The 16,066-nt window shown below is 37.7% G+C and overlaps 1 protein-coding gene across 1 annotated transcript in view; it reads right to left on the bottom strand.

Annotated features, from left to right (window-relative positions):
• Positions 1-2,621: 2,621 nt before the first annotated feature.
• LOC148817995 (cadherin-4-like) overlaps positions 2,622-16,066 on the bottom strand; it is a 113,381-nt gene continuing 99,936 nt past the window's right edge. The window contains exons 11-15 of the mRNA XM_088937828.1: positions 12,189-12,422; positions 11,601-11,834; positions 9,732-9,871; positions 8,603-8,767; positions 2,622-8,094 (exon numbers count right to left, since the gene is read on the bottom strand). Of these exons, the coding sequence (XP_088793954.1) occupies positions 7,888-8,094; positions 8,603-8,767; positions 9,732-9,871; positions 11,601-11,834; positions 12,189-12,422 (980 nt within the window). The 3' untranslated portion in view covers positions 2,622-7,887. The remainder of the gene's footprint in view (positions 8,095-8,602; positions 8,768-9,731; positions 9,872-11,600; positions 11,835-12,188; positions 12,423-16,066) is intronic.

Genomic DNA, 16,066 nt, shown 5'->3' with positions numbered 1-16,066 from the left:
ATTTGGATTTACAATGGAAGCTTAAGGTCTATCTTCCATGCATCGATTTTCACGTCTTACAACTCAGGGTTGTGGTAGGCGAGGAGAGGGGAGTAAGCCGGAGCCTATCTCAGCAAGCACAGCAAGCAATGTGCGCAAGCAAAGCAGGGCATACCCTGGACGGAACACTAGTCCACACACAGACACAAACACACACTCACACCAGGGCCAATTTTCCCAGAAACCACCCTGCCGCCCTAAGGTCTACTTCACCGTATTGAAAGATTGTTATATAGAGGATGGGTCACTTAAACAATTTATCCCTGGAAAGTATTCAAATGTATCTAATAAGAATAATGAACAAAGAAGTAGTTAAAATAAGAAAGTATGAGGTTAATTCCACACTGAAATGTAAGAACAAAATAATGCAACATTTTTTTCAGGTTTAAAGAACTAGATTAATCTGGAATTTTGAATAAGGTACAATAAGAGGAAGAAAAGAGATATTCCATGCTGAAAAAAAGAAGAAAGAGAACACAACGTTTCGGCCGTGGAGCCTTCTTCAGGTCTGTAATATTTCACTATGCGATTCGCTCTTTGCTTTATTATGGCAATGCACTCCAAAGTTTCACAGTCAGCATGTGTTTGCGGAGTCAGTATATGTGGAAAAAATGGACAAGTAATAGGTTTATTCCATGGTGAAAAAAAGAAAAGAAAAAACACAACGTTTCGGGTTGTTCATCAGGTGTGTGAAGGCTCCACGGCCGAAACGTTGTGTTCTCTTTCTTCTTTTTTTCAGCATGGAATAAACCTATTACTTGTTCCTTTGCAGCCTATGCATGCTGACGCAACTACCCATCTGAACTATCAAGAGATATGCTATATTTGTTCTTCATTAAACAGAAATCTTCAAGACACATTCTTCTGCTTCATCGTAATTTCTTTCATTATCTTTTAGCCCACTTATCAAATCCATACAGTGCTCCCATCAAGCTACAGTACATGGAATTGGAGTATGGCCTTCGTAGACAGCACTGACCCCTTGTGGGCAAAGCAAAACTATATTTTATTATAGACCAACGTCAAGCAGACTTTTCTTCATCTTTTATTAAGAGTCTTTGCCAAAGTCTTTTGCTTAGTTAACTGGTTAACCTTTAATCCATTCAATAACATTATCAAGCAGTTGGTATTACTACAAAAATACAAAAGATTTTTTAAAGGTATTTAAAGGTTTTGCAAATGAAGCCTTGGATTGGGGGTGTGGAAGTAAGCAAAATCAGTCAGTAGTTCTTAGCTGAACGTCCGTTAGAGACATTCCACAGCTTTAATTGACTTTGTGGTCTTGAGTCCATTCTGTTTTTTTCATGTACTGAGATGGTTCTTTTTAGATACATGGTTGAAATGGGAGGGTGGTGGTGGGGTTGACATTAAAGATACATCAACACTTTACAGTGGAGTGGAGGTCTTTGTACTTTTCCAGCTGTCATGCAGACAGGGGAAAAACATAGTGATCTCCCTTTGTACAGCCTTCATTCAGTAATAGTTAAACTGAAACACATATGGCTCCAAGGCTTTCTTTTGATTTAAGGAGCTGTGCATTCATTCCTCTCCTATTCATCAGGGTTATTTTCACTATATTGTTTTCTTTAATGCCCACTATGCACCACAATCAGATGTCGGAGTCACTGTTTTCCTTTAGAACAGCACAAACTAAGATCCCAAATACTGTGCTGTTACAGTTCTGCAGCATTTTGATTTGCTTTCAACACAGCATATAAACATTAAAGGCAAGTCCAACAGATTACTCCCATTTCTGCTTTCTCTTGGAAGGCCGTGTTAAGGTCAAAGCTGAGGGATTCATTTAGAGCTGTATCTCGACTTTTGCCAAACACAGTGAGAAATTAAATCAAAAGCACTGCTCTCAAAACCCTAACATATTATATAGAAATCTTAGACCAAACCAGATTTTGTGCATGTCTGAGCTAAAAAGTGCTATTACTAATAGGAAGTGATATTGAAGAGTCCGGAGGAAAACAAAGATGAGACAAACATTTAAAAGGAGGGGAACTTTATTTATTACACAGGGGAGCTGGTGCTTATCACCAGTTCAGCTTTTATTTTTACACAATAAATCAGCAAGGCTGTTTATGTATTTGGAACCAAGATCGCAGTGGCACTATAAACACACGCTTAAAACAAGAAACTCTCTTCCCTTTTTTGTTATACTTTTTTGGTACAAAATGGTACAAACAACAATACAAAATAGTTGTGCTGTTGACAGTTTACAAAAAGTCTTGAACTTGTTAACTGTGCAATGATTGTGTTTTTGATTTTTTTTTCAATGTGAGTATGGTACACACCAGAATTTTTTCGAAAACAACCACAGTCATGCGGGCTGCAACACATTTTTTATCATGATTTTATCATAATTATTATTATATCATAATTATTTTGTCCATTATAAAAAGACATGCAAAAAAATCCAATTTTACATGTATATTTTGCCTAACTTGATCTGTTTAGCTTCAAGCAATTACTACATTATGTACACACTAAAGTGAGTAACATCAGGTGGTTAATTGTGTGCCTGTTGACGCCAATTAGATTTTTTTATTCTTTGTGGAACATGTTTGCCCTAATGCTAACCTTTTCCTTTTTTAAGTTCCTCGTTTAGTATTCTACACAGTCCTTAGATTTTTGTATACTTTCAGGATTGAAATCTGCAAGTAATTAATCTTTTGCTACTTTTCAAAGACAAAAGTTACTCTAAGGGGCATGAGGACTGAATGCTTCTTAATGTTAGAGGTTTAAAAATGATCAGAGGACATAGGGCAGTGGACCACCCAGACTGAAGCCTCTGAAATAGGCCGTTTGTCAACAACAGGTTATGTTATGACTTTGCATTGTAAAAATGACTCTGTCTTAGCAAGATAATTCAAATCAAAATGTGAACATTGTATGTATATTGCTGTTCAAAAGTCTTAGACATCTTACAAACAATCAGGAGTTACAATATACAGTATGTGTTTTATGAGCATCAACAATTGACCCAATTGACCCAAAAAGTAGTAGCATTTTCTACTACTTATGAATAAGGCTTGGTTGTTGTCATTTAGATATCTTTAAATTAATATTGATCAGAATCATCAAAAAACTTGGTCATAGCAAAGCATGGTGCTGAACTATACCTGAGCAGCCAATGTGAACTGTTCTCATAGCTCATCCATCACACTTTCCAGACATTCTCAAGTGTCAACGTCTGGTCTTTGTTATCAACATAATTTGTTCTGTATATCGAAAAAGCTAAAAGGCAACCATTTGTACAACAAAATAACTTTTAGCTTGAAACAAAATGCCAGAAAATTAGCAGATCTTTGCCACAAAGTTGAGTTTCTGCATAAAGAAGAGAAAAGTTTGAAAAGAGAATAAAATTCAACATGTCTAAGAATTCTGCACAGCTTTATATAGAAATATATAATATATGGCTTACATATCAGATACCAATTAACTAGAGGTCTACCAAATGCAACCCTCTTGTAACATATACTTACATACACTCAATTGAATCAGAAATTGTAATGCTTGTGTTTCTCAAGAAACACTTGCTAGTTGTATCATTTGAATTCATATTCAACAAAACCTTGAATGTTAAATTTTGCAGGAACCTGAATGATGGCCTCTAGGCCTTTCTGGTCTGCAGAATGTATGTCACAGAAATACGAGAATGATGGGAAATGAATGTTCTCACATAGTCTTGACAATTTCTGGTCCTGGCCAAGGTTTTTCTAAGACTCTGATGGATGACTGTGCAAAGTCCACATCAAAATGTAAATATCTATCCTTGTTTCCTCTACATACAGAGTCCAAAACAAGAGGGATGTAAATATAGTTTACAGAACATTTCTTAATTTTAAATTTGCCTTCATTGTAATGTAGCCATATAGACAATTAACTGTTGAAAGTATTATATTCCTAGTACAAAAGGAATCAAAAGGAGAAGCCACAAAATTAACATATTCCGTACTACTGTACCAATAATTATTACAGCTGTCAGATCCTAATGCAATATTATAGATTTTGGGGCAAGGATATAATTGGGCATTACATGGAAACAAACATCTGAACATAAATTACTGGTCGAGGTCAATATTTTCTTTAGACACAACTGCCTGTAGGTACTTTAATGTAGGACAGAAAATTTGAAACTGGGTTGATATTTTGTATAAAACATAACAAGTGTGAATATGGTAAAAAGAACCATTTAAAAGGACAATTGAACATTTACTTATTGTATGTCAAAACATTATTTTCACTTTCACTAGGGCGCATGCAAAATATTCTCAACCTGTTAGCAGCTTAAAAGTCTAGGCTAAAACAATGAACCAGAATAAAAAAAATTAAAATCTTAAATGCATTGTCAAATCCCTTCAAATCTGTATGGCTTACTATGTTGTATCTGCGATCTTGGGAAAGAAGGCGAGTTCTATACTGGTTGTATTGACAAACATCCATCTTAAAAACATGAAGAAATTTAACTCTATGATATTCGGTTTCTTTTGCTGGGGTTTAGAGCCACAATGGGGACTATTTGTTGAGCACAAGTCAGACTCCAATTTATGAGAATCACTATGGATGATCATCCTGTTCTGAAGAGCAGAATCATCTGAGAAACTAGAACACAGTACAATAGCTCAGCTGAATAATGATTAGGAAACCTGTCAAAATAGAAGCAAAACAAGTAGGCTACTGAATAGATTCTGAGGCCTTGGGGGGTACACTTTTCACTATGTCAAAAAAGTTAACAGTGTGTCCAATACTTAAGAAGAAAAAAACAAAAGATAGAAGGTAGTCTTGGAGTTGTCTCTCAGAAAGCATCTAATTTACAAGTGCAATCCATTTTTGGGTGAATTAATGTCTGTTGATTTAAACTATGCAAGGAATGTCAAGTTTTCCTTTTAAATGTTGTGCAACATTTAAATGAATGTACAAAATATCTAAAAATGCTAATGTAATGTTTAAAAAATGATGTTTTTTATATACAGTTTTTGTTTTGCGAATCATATATGAAAAGCAGCAACTATTTACCCTGTACATGCATTCCAATACACTGAATCATAAAAAAAACAAGTACAGTAGCTTTATTTTTTTCTATTTGATAACTTTGCCAAAGCTGGCACTTCCCATCTCTTAAAGTTGCTGCTCTATGTCTTAAAATATAAATCGGATGTTATGACCATTCTTGTTAATCATAATGGCTATACGACAGCACCTTCAGTGTGATTCCTAATTTGTCAAAAGGCATCAATGTGACAGAACAGCATCATCACATCAACACATGCTGTGTTCCCCACGCTGCTCATGATTTTGGTGATTGCAGCACTTCTGCTTTGTTCTGGAATTAAAACTCCATTCATGAGTTCATAGAATGGGCCCAATATGTCGATCAGTATACTTTTCCTGTTTTGCTCTTTGCTCTTTATAAGGCTTTTTCAGTGGAAATTACAGAAGTAAAGGCTAACTCTGTCTTGTGTCATGTCCTCTCTCTGTCCAGCTTGCTAGGGACTTCAGTCCAGTTTTCACTGATGTATTAAAGAGTCAATTACTACTATGATTACCTCAAGGACTTTGTTATCATTTGACAGATAAACTACCATAGGATAAATCTCCAGAATCGAGCAAGCTAACTGAAACATTATAAAAGAGATGACGTTTCCAAGTGTATGTAGAGGTTTCTAGTATTGAAAGGAGGTGATCATTTCCCAGTAACACTGGGTTTGACTCCAGGGAAGTTTTGCTATTGAAATGGATTCAGATGGATTTTCACGAATCCAACCAAACTAAACAATGCGCCAGATACCATGAACAAGGGAACACCACTGACAGGTAAAAATATTTGAGTTGCACAGAAAAACAGGGAATTGTGTTTCCTCAGGTCCAGAACAGAGTTTGAAGTAGATTTATTTGAGGGCACTAAAAGTTGAAGATCAGATGTGAATGAACGAATGAAATTGGGACAGCAAGGCAAGAGCAGTTTGCATATCGAGTAGTTATGGCATCACAATCCTTTTTTCGACATCAGGCGACAGAGGGTGTGATTCCTTTGTCCCCTGCCTAAGTCATTAGATTTCATTTTGATGGCCAACATGATCAGACCATATACAAAAACAAACTGGTTCCCCAAGAAGTAAAGTGCAGACTCTTTTTTTTTAAAAAAAATGAAATATACAATACACATATCTATTATTTAACTGAATGAATGATTTCGATGAGTGGGCGCTCTTGCACTGAAACTTGGAGGATTGATATTGGAATTTGTTAACTGAGACAGGTTTCTGGAACGACTTGTTATGCAATGGAATCGCATCAGCAGTGTCAATACCTGAATTTAGAACACTTTAGCAAAACTCACAATGAAGCAACCCAGTATAAAACACACTGATGCTCAATAATATGTTGAAGCTTCGAGCAGCAGGGCTCCACGATGCACGATTTTGCTGGTATGCACACCAGGAAAGGAAAGCAGCACAGACCGCTTGCGATTTTCTAATACTTAAAAAAAATACTTTACATTTTTTATAGTATATATTTTCCCTAACCACATTTACCAGTCTGACCACAGAATTACACCTGTCACTTTGAAACCTTTGGAAAATTCATGCATTTTTTTCACTTCATTAAACAAAGAAAAGTCACCCTCTTGAATCCAGATTCTCCACAGCTGTTACTTCTTTCTGACTTGTACAAGCCTTTGAGAGTTTCTTTCTTACATCTCAGGTCATCAGGAGACAAATGAAAGTAGAATCAATTAATATTCCCCTGTTCTCCTCATCCTACATCCTCCATGTCTGGTTAAAGACTTGCAACAAATGCGAAGCAGCACAGACAGGAACGTGTTTTCAAAAACGGTACAGGACAGCAGCTATCCAAACTCAAATGCTCTGTGATCCAAGGTATCAAAGGAAGAATGACTTTTTTTTGGAGTTCCAAGAGTTTAAATTCTTAAGATCGAGCATCAGGTATTTCAGAATTGTACAAATGGCATTGAAGACATACACCTCGTGTTTTTTTTTAATTCTGAAATAGCTGTTGCACATGAGAAGAAGTTTACGGACTTCTGCAACAGGAGCAAATATGACTAACTCTAACCCTGCAGCAATGCTCCACAGACCTGGGCATTTGAGTTTGGATCTCTCCACCATGAAAACACGGATTAGCTCCCATTGAAAGATAGTTGTATTATTTGCACAAAGCTCTCTGTTTTCCCTACTTTGTCTTACACAATACCCAGTTACACAAGAAGAAGAATCAAAATGAGTATTTGTACAGACAGATTTTACTTTTTTGTTTTTCCTACGTTACTGACCAGAGAGTTTTTGGGGTCATCGAGAGAGAGGGAGGGAAAGAGAGAAGCGTGCCGCCCGATCCATTCGAATGGCAACCAATCCTGAGATAGTGGGAATCCGATTAAACGCACCAAAAAGGCACTTTTTAACAACAGTGCTTCTGTTCTAAGGAATTCAAGTTAAGAAAGAGTGCCTTTCACTCTCTTTAGTGATAAAGCAAAGGTTTTGAGCAAAAAAAATAAACAACATCCCTGCTGGCTGCACTGGAACCGAATAATGGCACAGAGACAAGGCGCCTTTTCTCTTTTTCATGCTATTAGACAGCTTATGTTCTAAAAGAGTGGAAATAATCATAATAATAACAACCAAAAATCCAACTTAAAAAGAAACAGAAAACCTGCCACTAAAAATAAAATGCTATTGTTTTTTCTTTGTTTTTACAGTCAGCAGGGGAAATTCATTAAAAAGCTGCCTTTGTATCATCCTCACTTGGGTTGTTGTTGTTTTTTCTGTTTTGTTTCTTAAGCGGTGAAGCGTTGTTGACACGTCTTGCGGCCGAGGGCGGTTAGTCTTCGTCCCCGCCCCCGTACATGTCGGCAAGCTTCTTGAAACGAGGACCCCAGTCGTTGAGATAGTCGTAGTCCTGGTCGCCGGTGCTAGATGAGTTGAGCGAGCTGACTGAACCGGCAGTGGAGCCGCTGCCCTCGTAGTCGAACACCAGCAGGGAGTCGTAGGGCGGGGCGGTGGGGTCATTGTCTGCAGCTCGCAGGCCCTGTGGACAGTCCAGGTACATAGTGAAACAGTATTTTTGACACATTGTATTGGTGCTCTAGGCAGGGATATGATTCGTAAAAGGAGCTTCTTTTGTGATCATGCAAAAACCCCACAATACACAGCACTACAAGAGAGCTAGATTCTATTTAATTTTGTGGGAATAGCTCCTACCTTAATATTGTTGGAACACAATGACAAATGAAAAAGGACAGCAAAACAGACCCAGGCAGCGCAGCTGCCAGTCCCCGCCAGGTGTACATCTAGCTGTAACACTAGTTTTAAAATCATGGGATTAAGAAGGATGGGTGAGTTGTTCTAAAGCTCTTGCCATATGTTTGATGCCAAAAGCTTATGCCACTTGTGACACGAAGAATACATCCTCACCAAGATTATACTTGCTGACTACTGCATTAATTAAGCAATTTAAAGAAACGGTAGCTATGACAGAAGGTAATGGGATTAGAAGTGCATTAAGACTGCTGCAAGAACAGTATGTGTTTCTGTACCTCATTGATGAAATCCCCAATGTCTCCAGGATGGGGGACAACTGGTCGGATTGGGTACTGGGATTCGGCCACAACAGGCCTCTCGTCCACCCGCCTGATCCCAGGGGGTTTGCTGATGATGTGATCTAGCGATTCCGGCTGCTGCAGCTGGCTCAGGTCATAGTCCTGAAACACGGAAAGAAGAGCAACAATGGCACTGAAAGTCAGACTCATAGGATATTAATGACCGCTGCCTTTCAAACTACCATATTTTGTGCTTCTAAAATATAACGTTTGACAAAGCCTTTATCATAAAACAAATTATTATTATTATAATTATTATTTATTGGCAAGAATAAGCAGGAAAGCATCATTTGAAACCTCCAAGTACTAACTGTGCAAGTTTATACCAACTTTATCTTGCTTCTAGTTAGGGTCTAGTTTAGTCTGTTAAAAAGATTCCTGTAAATGGTAGTGCAGCAGGGGGAAGCTTCACATAAGCTGTCCTTATAATATGGGCATTTAGCTGGCATCCGGAGCAAGCCTAATGTTAATTATCCTTCCCTCCCTTTACTTGTCAAAACACCAACTCGCCTAAGTGCCTCTTTTTCATCTTCTACTAACCTGTAGCAGTAGAAACTCCAACTCAATCAATCCCCTTTAGGCTAGTCTGCTCAATACCCGACTCTTTTTACTGGCAGGCCTGGTACAGCAAAGATTAAGTCTGCTACTCAGTCTAAAGGTAAGTATAATACCCAGGTTTTGTCAGAGCTGTATTATTTTCCCCCAACCCTCTTAACTACAAATCTCTCCCAAGATTTAAGATCACACCATCTCAGAGACTTGGAACTGTGTCCACAGGTGCAGCCCATTCCTCGATTTCTTTGCGAGAATGTCATCCTTTCTTTTTTAGCAAATCTCGGCATCACCCTCTGGCAGCTGAGCCCTGTTTTCCCCATCTGGTCACCCTGGTCCAGTATTCCTAATTCCTATAGTTCCTTGTTTTTAGACTTTGTTGGCAATAATACAGAGTTCTTCAGATCCCCAAAGGAAAAACAAATTCAGAGTGATATTGTACCTTTGAGTCTTTTTCTTTTTTCCAGGTGGAAAACAAGCGAAAGGAAGGTTATGAAAATGAAAATACTCTGACCTGGTCCTCCTCTCCTCCACCTTCCTCGTCATATTTCAGGATGTTGTCACGTACATCATCTTCGGGGTCAATCAGCAGCTGCTTGGTCTGCCTCTCCTTCTCTCGTCGCTTCATCCAGACCACAAACAGAAGCACCATGGCTGGAGGATGATAGCACTGGTCAGTTCTTGTTTCAAGGCCGTGACATTAATCTAAGACCTCATGGTTTTGACCTCATTGCAGTTTTTAAGAACCTGCTCATCACTCTGGCAGCATAACCTTCTGTTACTGAATTCGATGAGCAAAATCATCCCATAATGCATTGTTTCAAAAGCCGGTTTCAATTTAGATCACAACAAACCATAGTTTATAAGTCCTAAAGCAATGCCTTGACTTTAAAAAGCCTTCAGTCACATACATAGAGTAAGGTATTCAGGGCAAAATAACCCTGCCATAAACAATACCCAATTCAGTGTGTAACAGGGCCTCAATTTCACATTAAGTACGATTCTACCTGATTCTTCTTAAAAAAAATACTCTGTGGCTAAGGATCTGCACCTGTGGCTAGAAGGTAGCCGGTTCAAATCCTGCGGCCGGCAGAGGAATCCTACTCCGTTGGGCCACTGAGCAACGTCCTTAACCCCAGCTGCTCCAGGTTGACTGGAAACCTCCTTAACCCCTGCTGGTAGGTTGACTGGAAAGTTATGGAACCTATCCAGTAGGTGCATCTATTGTATGTGTGTATTACCCATCAGGAGTGACCTAAACGAACCAATTACTGAGTATTCACCCATTTTCTAACCTTCCCTTCCAATTCATGGCCATTGGGAAGGAAGAGCCTATCTCGGAAAGCAACAGGCACAAGACACTTATAGACCAATAAATCAGAATTTCATTACATACAAGATCCTCTGAACAGCAATAGGATTCTAGTGGTTAATCTACGAGGATTTAAAAAAGGCAGGCCTAACTAAATTTGAACACGCAACAACAGTAACGGATACAAGCGGAGCATATATAAATATATTTAGATTTTCAGAAGGCTTTTGGTAATGTTCCTCATAAAAATCTTAAATTGTAGGCAGTAGTATACATTTATATCTTTTGGCTGAGAACAAGTTAATGAATGGAAAGAGAGACTACAGATAAGAGGTGAATGCCTAAATTGGGATAATGTAATTACCTTTAAATAATTAATTTCAAATGCTGTTTTAGTATGGTGTTGCAGGACTAGGAAAATATTTATGTTGAAAAGGAACTTGTCTAAACATTTTGTATCAGCCAGAACCCAGAGACCACAACCTTGATTTGGGTCAGGTGTTGCAAAACTGTTGTGTGATGGCAATAATAAGCACATGATGCACAATACATTGTGTCAAACCTACATGCTGAATATTTAAGCTACGACTCTCGTGAATGTTTATGTCACATTTTACCTGTTGACAAGCCTCATGTATCTATAAGTCTGGAGATAAACACAGCTATTAAGCACTTTTGTTTTCAGCTTAGAGGAAATGGAAAGTAGTGTCTGTGTGTTTTAGTTTAATTTTCACATGGTCAGTTTGTTTTGAGTGGCATGTGGATGAAGAAACTACCTTCTCTTTTGACTGTTTGTAGGTCTCACTGGTCTATGTACAGTATATGTGTCAAATAGGTTCTGAGCTGCATGTCAGTTAATAAAACCTGAAATACCATTATTACTGTATGTTTAGTATCTCTACATGAACTCAAAGCAGATCACTACAATATAGCGATGCATTCATCATCCTGCTTTTATGTGATTTTGTGTGTTTATTCATTGATTAACGAAAGATACCCCAGAAAACTGCTGTGATATGGCAAGTATTGCTCTTCTGTTATGTGCCTGCATATGCAATGCCAGACACTCACTGAGCAGTATGATGATACAGATGAGGATCGCAATGATGGCACCAGTGCCCAGCCCTGCTGCAGCCACAGCTCCAATGGTAGTGCAATCACCATTCTCATCACAGGGGCACACCTTCACCTTGATGATTGACTTGTTGGACATAGTAGGGTTTCCTGAGTCTGAAACAATGATCGGCACATCGTATACCCCAGACTCCAGGTACTGGATGTGCAGACTCAGCTGGACATAATCACCTGGGAAATCAGAGACATGGGCACATGAGTACATGCCAAATTATTATTATTATTACAATTTCTTACACTTTGTTCAAAGTGCTTTACAGGTTATGGGGACTCCCCTCCCCCACCAATGTATAGCACCCACCTGGATAATGTGATGGCTATGCACTAGTAAGTTCAAAACACATCAGCTATCAATGAGTACAGAGTTAAGACCTCGGTTTTATGCCTCATCCAAAGGATAGAGACTTTTTTTACAATATAGTGTCCTCATCACTGAAGCAAACAACAGTCATTTTGTTTCTTTTGTAATGATGCTAAATATTTTCAAAATGTAGTTTACTAAAGTAAGAAGAAAATGCCCCTCACCATTAAGACGGGAGATCGTCCAATTACGCCTCACGCTGGGAGGGGAGCTTGGCAGCTCAAACACAAAGGGGCCAACATTAGGCTCCACATCAGAGTCAGAGGCAGTGATGTTGATGGAGTTGGTATTGATCTTCTCGCAGATCTGGGCCTCTTTGGGCAAGAGCTCTGGTGCATTGTCATTGACGTCAATCAGGTAGATCTGTAGTGTGCCTGTGCCACTGGCTGGAGGAGATCCTGCATGATACCAAGACAGGAGAAATGAATTCAGCCCCACCTTCACTCCCTTTTAACATAATAATTTATATTGTGTTCTATGTTAGGGTTCCCTATAGAAACATATGTCTAATAATAAACTTATAATTTCCATCCAGCAATTTTCAAACATTTCTACAATTCAGGGCCACAGGAGAGTCGGAGCCTATCTTGGTAAGTAATGGGCACAACACAACCACCCTTATTGATCAGGAATGAACCAGGGAGGCAGCTGCAAGGGTTCAGTTGAGAAGAGAGGGAAGCTAAAACAAATGATCGTGGTTATGATATGTGGGTAGCAAGTGAATATTTATACATGGAAGAGGAGAAATGCAAGAATATTATTTTACCTCCTCCTGAACTTCTGTTAAATAACACCATTTATTGTATTTGTGTTTGATGGAAGAAAATAGATGCAGACAAATTCTGTAGATCACTAAGATATCAAAAATAAATGATGATTTGGTCATACAGTAAAACTCATGTAAAACCTAAGTAGTACAATATACAGTATCAATTTACAATATCCTTTACTACAATGGTTAAAATAATTATTATGCAATTTTACAATCAGAGTGATGTGATTTAGCTCTGATTCTTGAACCAATTATTGAGAAAAAACGTTATCACAATAATCATATGGGACATTACTTTTGGTATGTATTACTGCATTCATAATAATAAAAAATACAATTTATGAGCACTTTTTAAGACACTCAAGGTACTGTACAAAATGATACACATAATACATATACCAATAGCAAAAAGAGAGAAAAAAGGAAAAGCACATCACATTGACCTAGTAAAATCAAGAATAACACTAAATTATACATTAAAAGCTACAGTAAAAAGATAGATTAAAACATGTCTGAGAAAGTTCTACTACCTCATAAAAGAAAATGATTGAGATAGTCACTGAGTTCTATGTGAACATTAATATCAAATGAACCAAATGGAATGTTTCTCACACTCAACTGTGTGTGTTTTAATTCACCTAGGAATTACTAAATTGGACCACGCTTCAAATGAAACATGAAAGTTGGAATGAATGCAGATGATCTTAGCATCTTTACTTGTGTTTACTTCTAACACAGACCAGTCTGCTATGGAGTCTTTATGCTGTCTTGGAGACAGCAGTTGTTGAAACAAATGACCAAATTCTGAACCCAAGGGAGTCGACCGAAAGCTTCCAGTGAGAAAAAGAGAGCAATTATGAATTTGTAAAACTGTTGACAACTTCTTAATTATGTAAATTATGCTACTCTGGAAGGAGCTTGCTGGGAGCAACACTGTTAGCAGATGAATAGATGTTGTGGGAACCATTTTCATGTATTTATTTTTTAAAGTAGAATCTGCTCTAATATGCCCTGTTCATTGTAATCGTTCCTAGAAGATTTTTTAATTCACGATTTTCCTTCTATTTATTAAAATTTTATACATACTTTTTTTCTTGTGTTTATAAAAAATCCTTGTCATATACTGAAGGTTTCTAAAGCCCTGTCCTAATCAGAATAAATTTTTACATGGCTGACAAATTTTCTCAGATCTTTTTTTTGGGGTTAATAATCCACTGAACTGGTGTAGAATGTGAACTCCATGATTCAAAGAACAGATTGGAAGAAACTAAATCAAAATGTTCGTGCCACCTGGAAACTAACACGTTTTCACATCAATTTCGTGAAGCACGTACGAGTCAGACTCACCTGTTCAAATTCTCTCAACCTAATACGGGTGATTGATTGTGTTGTTCCCCTAGCAGTGCATTCTAATGCACAGATCTAATGTTCTACACTGCGCCCTACAACTTGTTTTATTGATTCCTGCTCTGCTCATGATATAAATGTGTGCTGCTTATGTTTCTTTGTAGGAGATACTAAGAAAATGTTGTGTAGACTTTTTTACCATGACTCTTCTATCTGGTTTTCACTGGAGCAACATTTTCAGGCTGGCCTAGATATAAAAAGTAGATATATTCCTTCCTGAGACTTTCTCACAGATTTGGAGAAGTTCTGCACACAAAAACCTTTTAGCACTTAAATTTATTACATTAACTCCAGTGAGGGAGCCCTCATTCCTAAGGTGATCCTGATTTAGAAAGGGTCTAATAGGTGGCATTTCAAAGAGATTCATCCACAAAATGGCAATTGCTTGCTATAGGCTCACATCTGTGCAACTCTTTTAAAATCAAACCTAGTGAGTCATTTTTGCTATAAAAGGTTGGAACAATAGTGAAAGAGAAAAGCACCTTCTGACAGGTCTGAGCTGGTCGGGAGTCTTAATTACACACAGCTGTAGTGGGATCTCTCATTATCATCCCCTTCACTTACTGCAGCTGTGCCTTAGCCTATTTAACCATCTTTTCTCCCTCTATTCAGCAGATCACTGATGCATTGGCAGTTTCCTGTCACAGTTGTAACATTAAAGAGCATGAAAGTGTGGTAGCTGACTAAACTCAATTTCTTACCTGTACTTTTTGGGTGTTTTATTCTTTATTTTCTCTTTGGATTTGGCCTCATGTGAGGTAAAGCTTAAGTCCTTCTAATGTAGCCCAATTTTTTTTATTCCCTTTTTCTTGGTTAATGGAGCCTTAACTCCTCTAGAAGGACTATTTTTCTTAATAAAAATAATGTCCTTGGACTGTTTTTTTTTAAGTTTCCTTCACAACTTGTTTTGCTCTTTGCCAGGCTTTTGTCTGCTTACTTTACCTTTGTTGTGTTAAGAAAGCTGGAACACAGATGTTTGTTAAAAAAAGCTTTAGTTTTGAGCTTAGCTTACATGAAGTTGGTTTAAAACTTAACATTTATTTTAACTTTAAAACTGGAAAGGATTTTTTAGTCCAAGGCTTACCTCTACTATTGCCTACTGCAACCTTAGAGCTGTGTTTTCTGGAAAAAGACTATATGAGAAACACAAAATGCTTCAAAAGGATTTGTATTTAAGATTTGTTTGATGTTGGCAGAGGAAAACCTTCCAGCAAGCTTTCATGATCTTATTCTAGCTTAAAATCCAGGTTAAAACAAACTATTTATAGGTACAAAGACAGTGGCTCCTAAATACTGTGTCTAACGGATTATGACAATGATGGCTGAGATTTTAATGTATTCTCTCACAGTGTTTACTCTCCAAATGCCATCACCCCAAGCTTACATTACCATAATCCCTTTAGCATTATCTCTGCAGACACTCCCACTACACTGATACTGTCTGCAGACGGGCTGCTAATTCATAATTTAATGCACATCAAAACTACATTTTTAATGGTCGGCAAATTAATCAATTCAAACCCCCAAGTGAGACTCAATACGACTGTAACTGATTCAGAACCAATTACAAAGTAACTTTACCTCTGAAAAAAACTCTCCCAAGCTTACTTTCAGTTCATGAAAATAGTAATTAAACATGGAGAAAGCATAGGCAGCCTTAACATAATCTTCAGAAAATTCAGGTTCAACTTTTATTTATTGAGAATGTTTCAGGTTTCCATGGCATTCTTTGTTTCAGAAAAAGAAATGATTCTGATAAAAGTAATTCCACAGCAGAAGTTGTTTTAGAATGTGGTTTATTAACTCAAATGCTAAAACATAATGAATGCAGGCCCTAATCTCTTCCAAAACCTACAAAGTTTC

This window comes from Atractosteus spatula, chromosome 19 (genome assembly GCF_055471065.1).
Source record: "Atractosteus spatula isolate fAtrSpa1 chromosome 19, fAtrSpa1.hap1, whole genome shotgun sequence".
In the NCBI taxonomy this organism is placed as follows: Eukaryota; Metazoa; Chordata; class Actinopteri; order Semionotiformes; family Lepisosteidae; genus Atractosteus; species Atractosteus spatula.
Note: the sequence above shows the minus strand (reverse complement) of the source record. Positions and strands in the feature narration are given on the sequence as shown.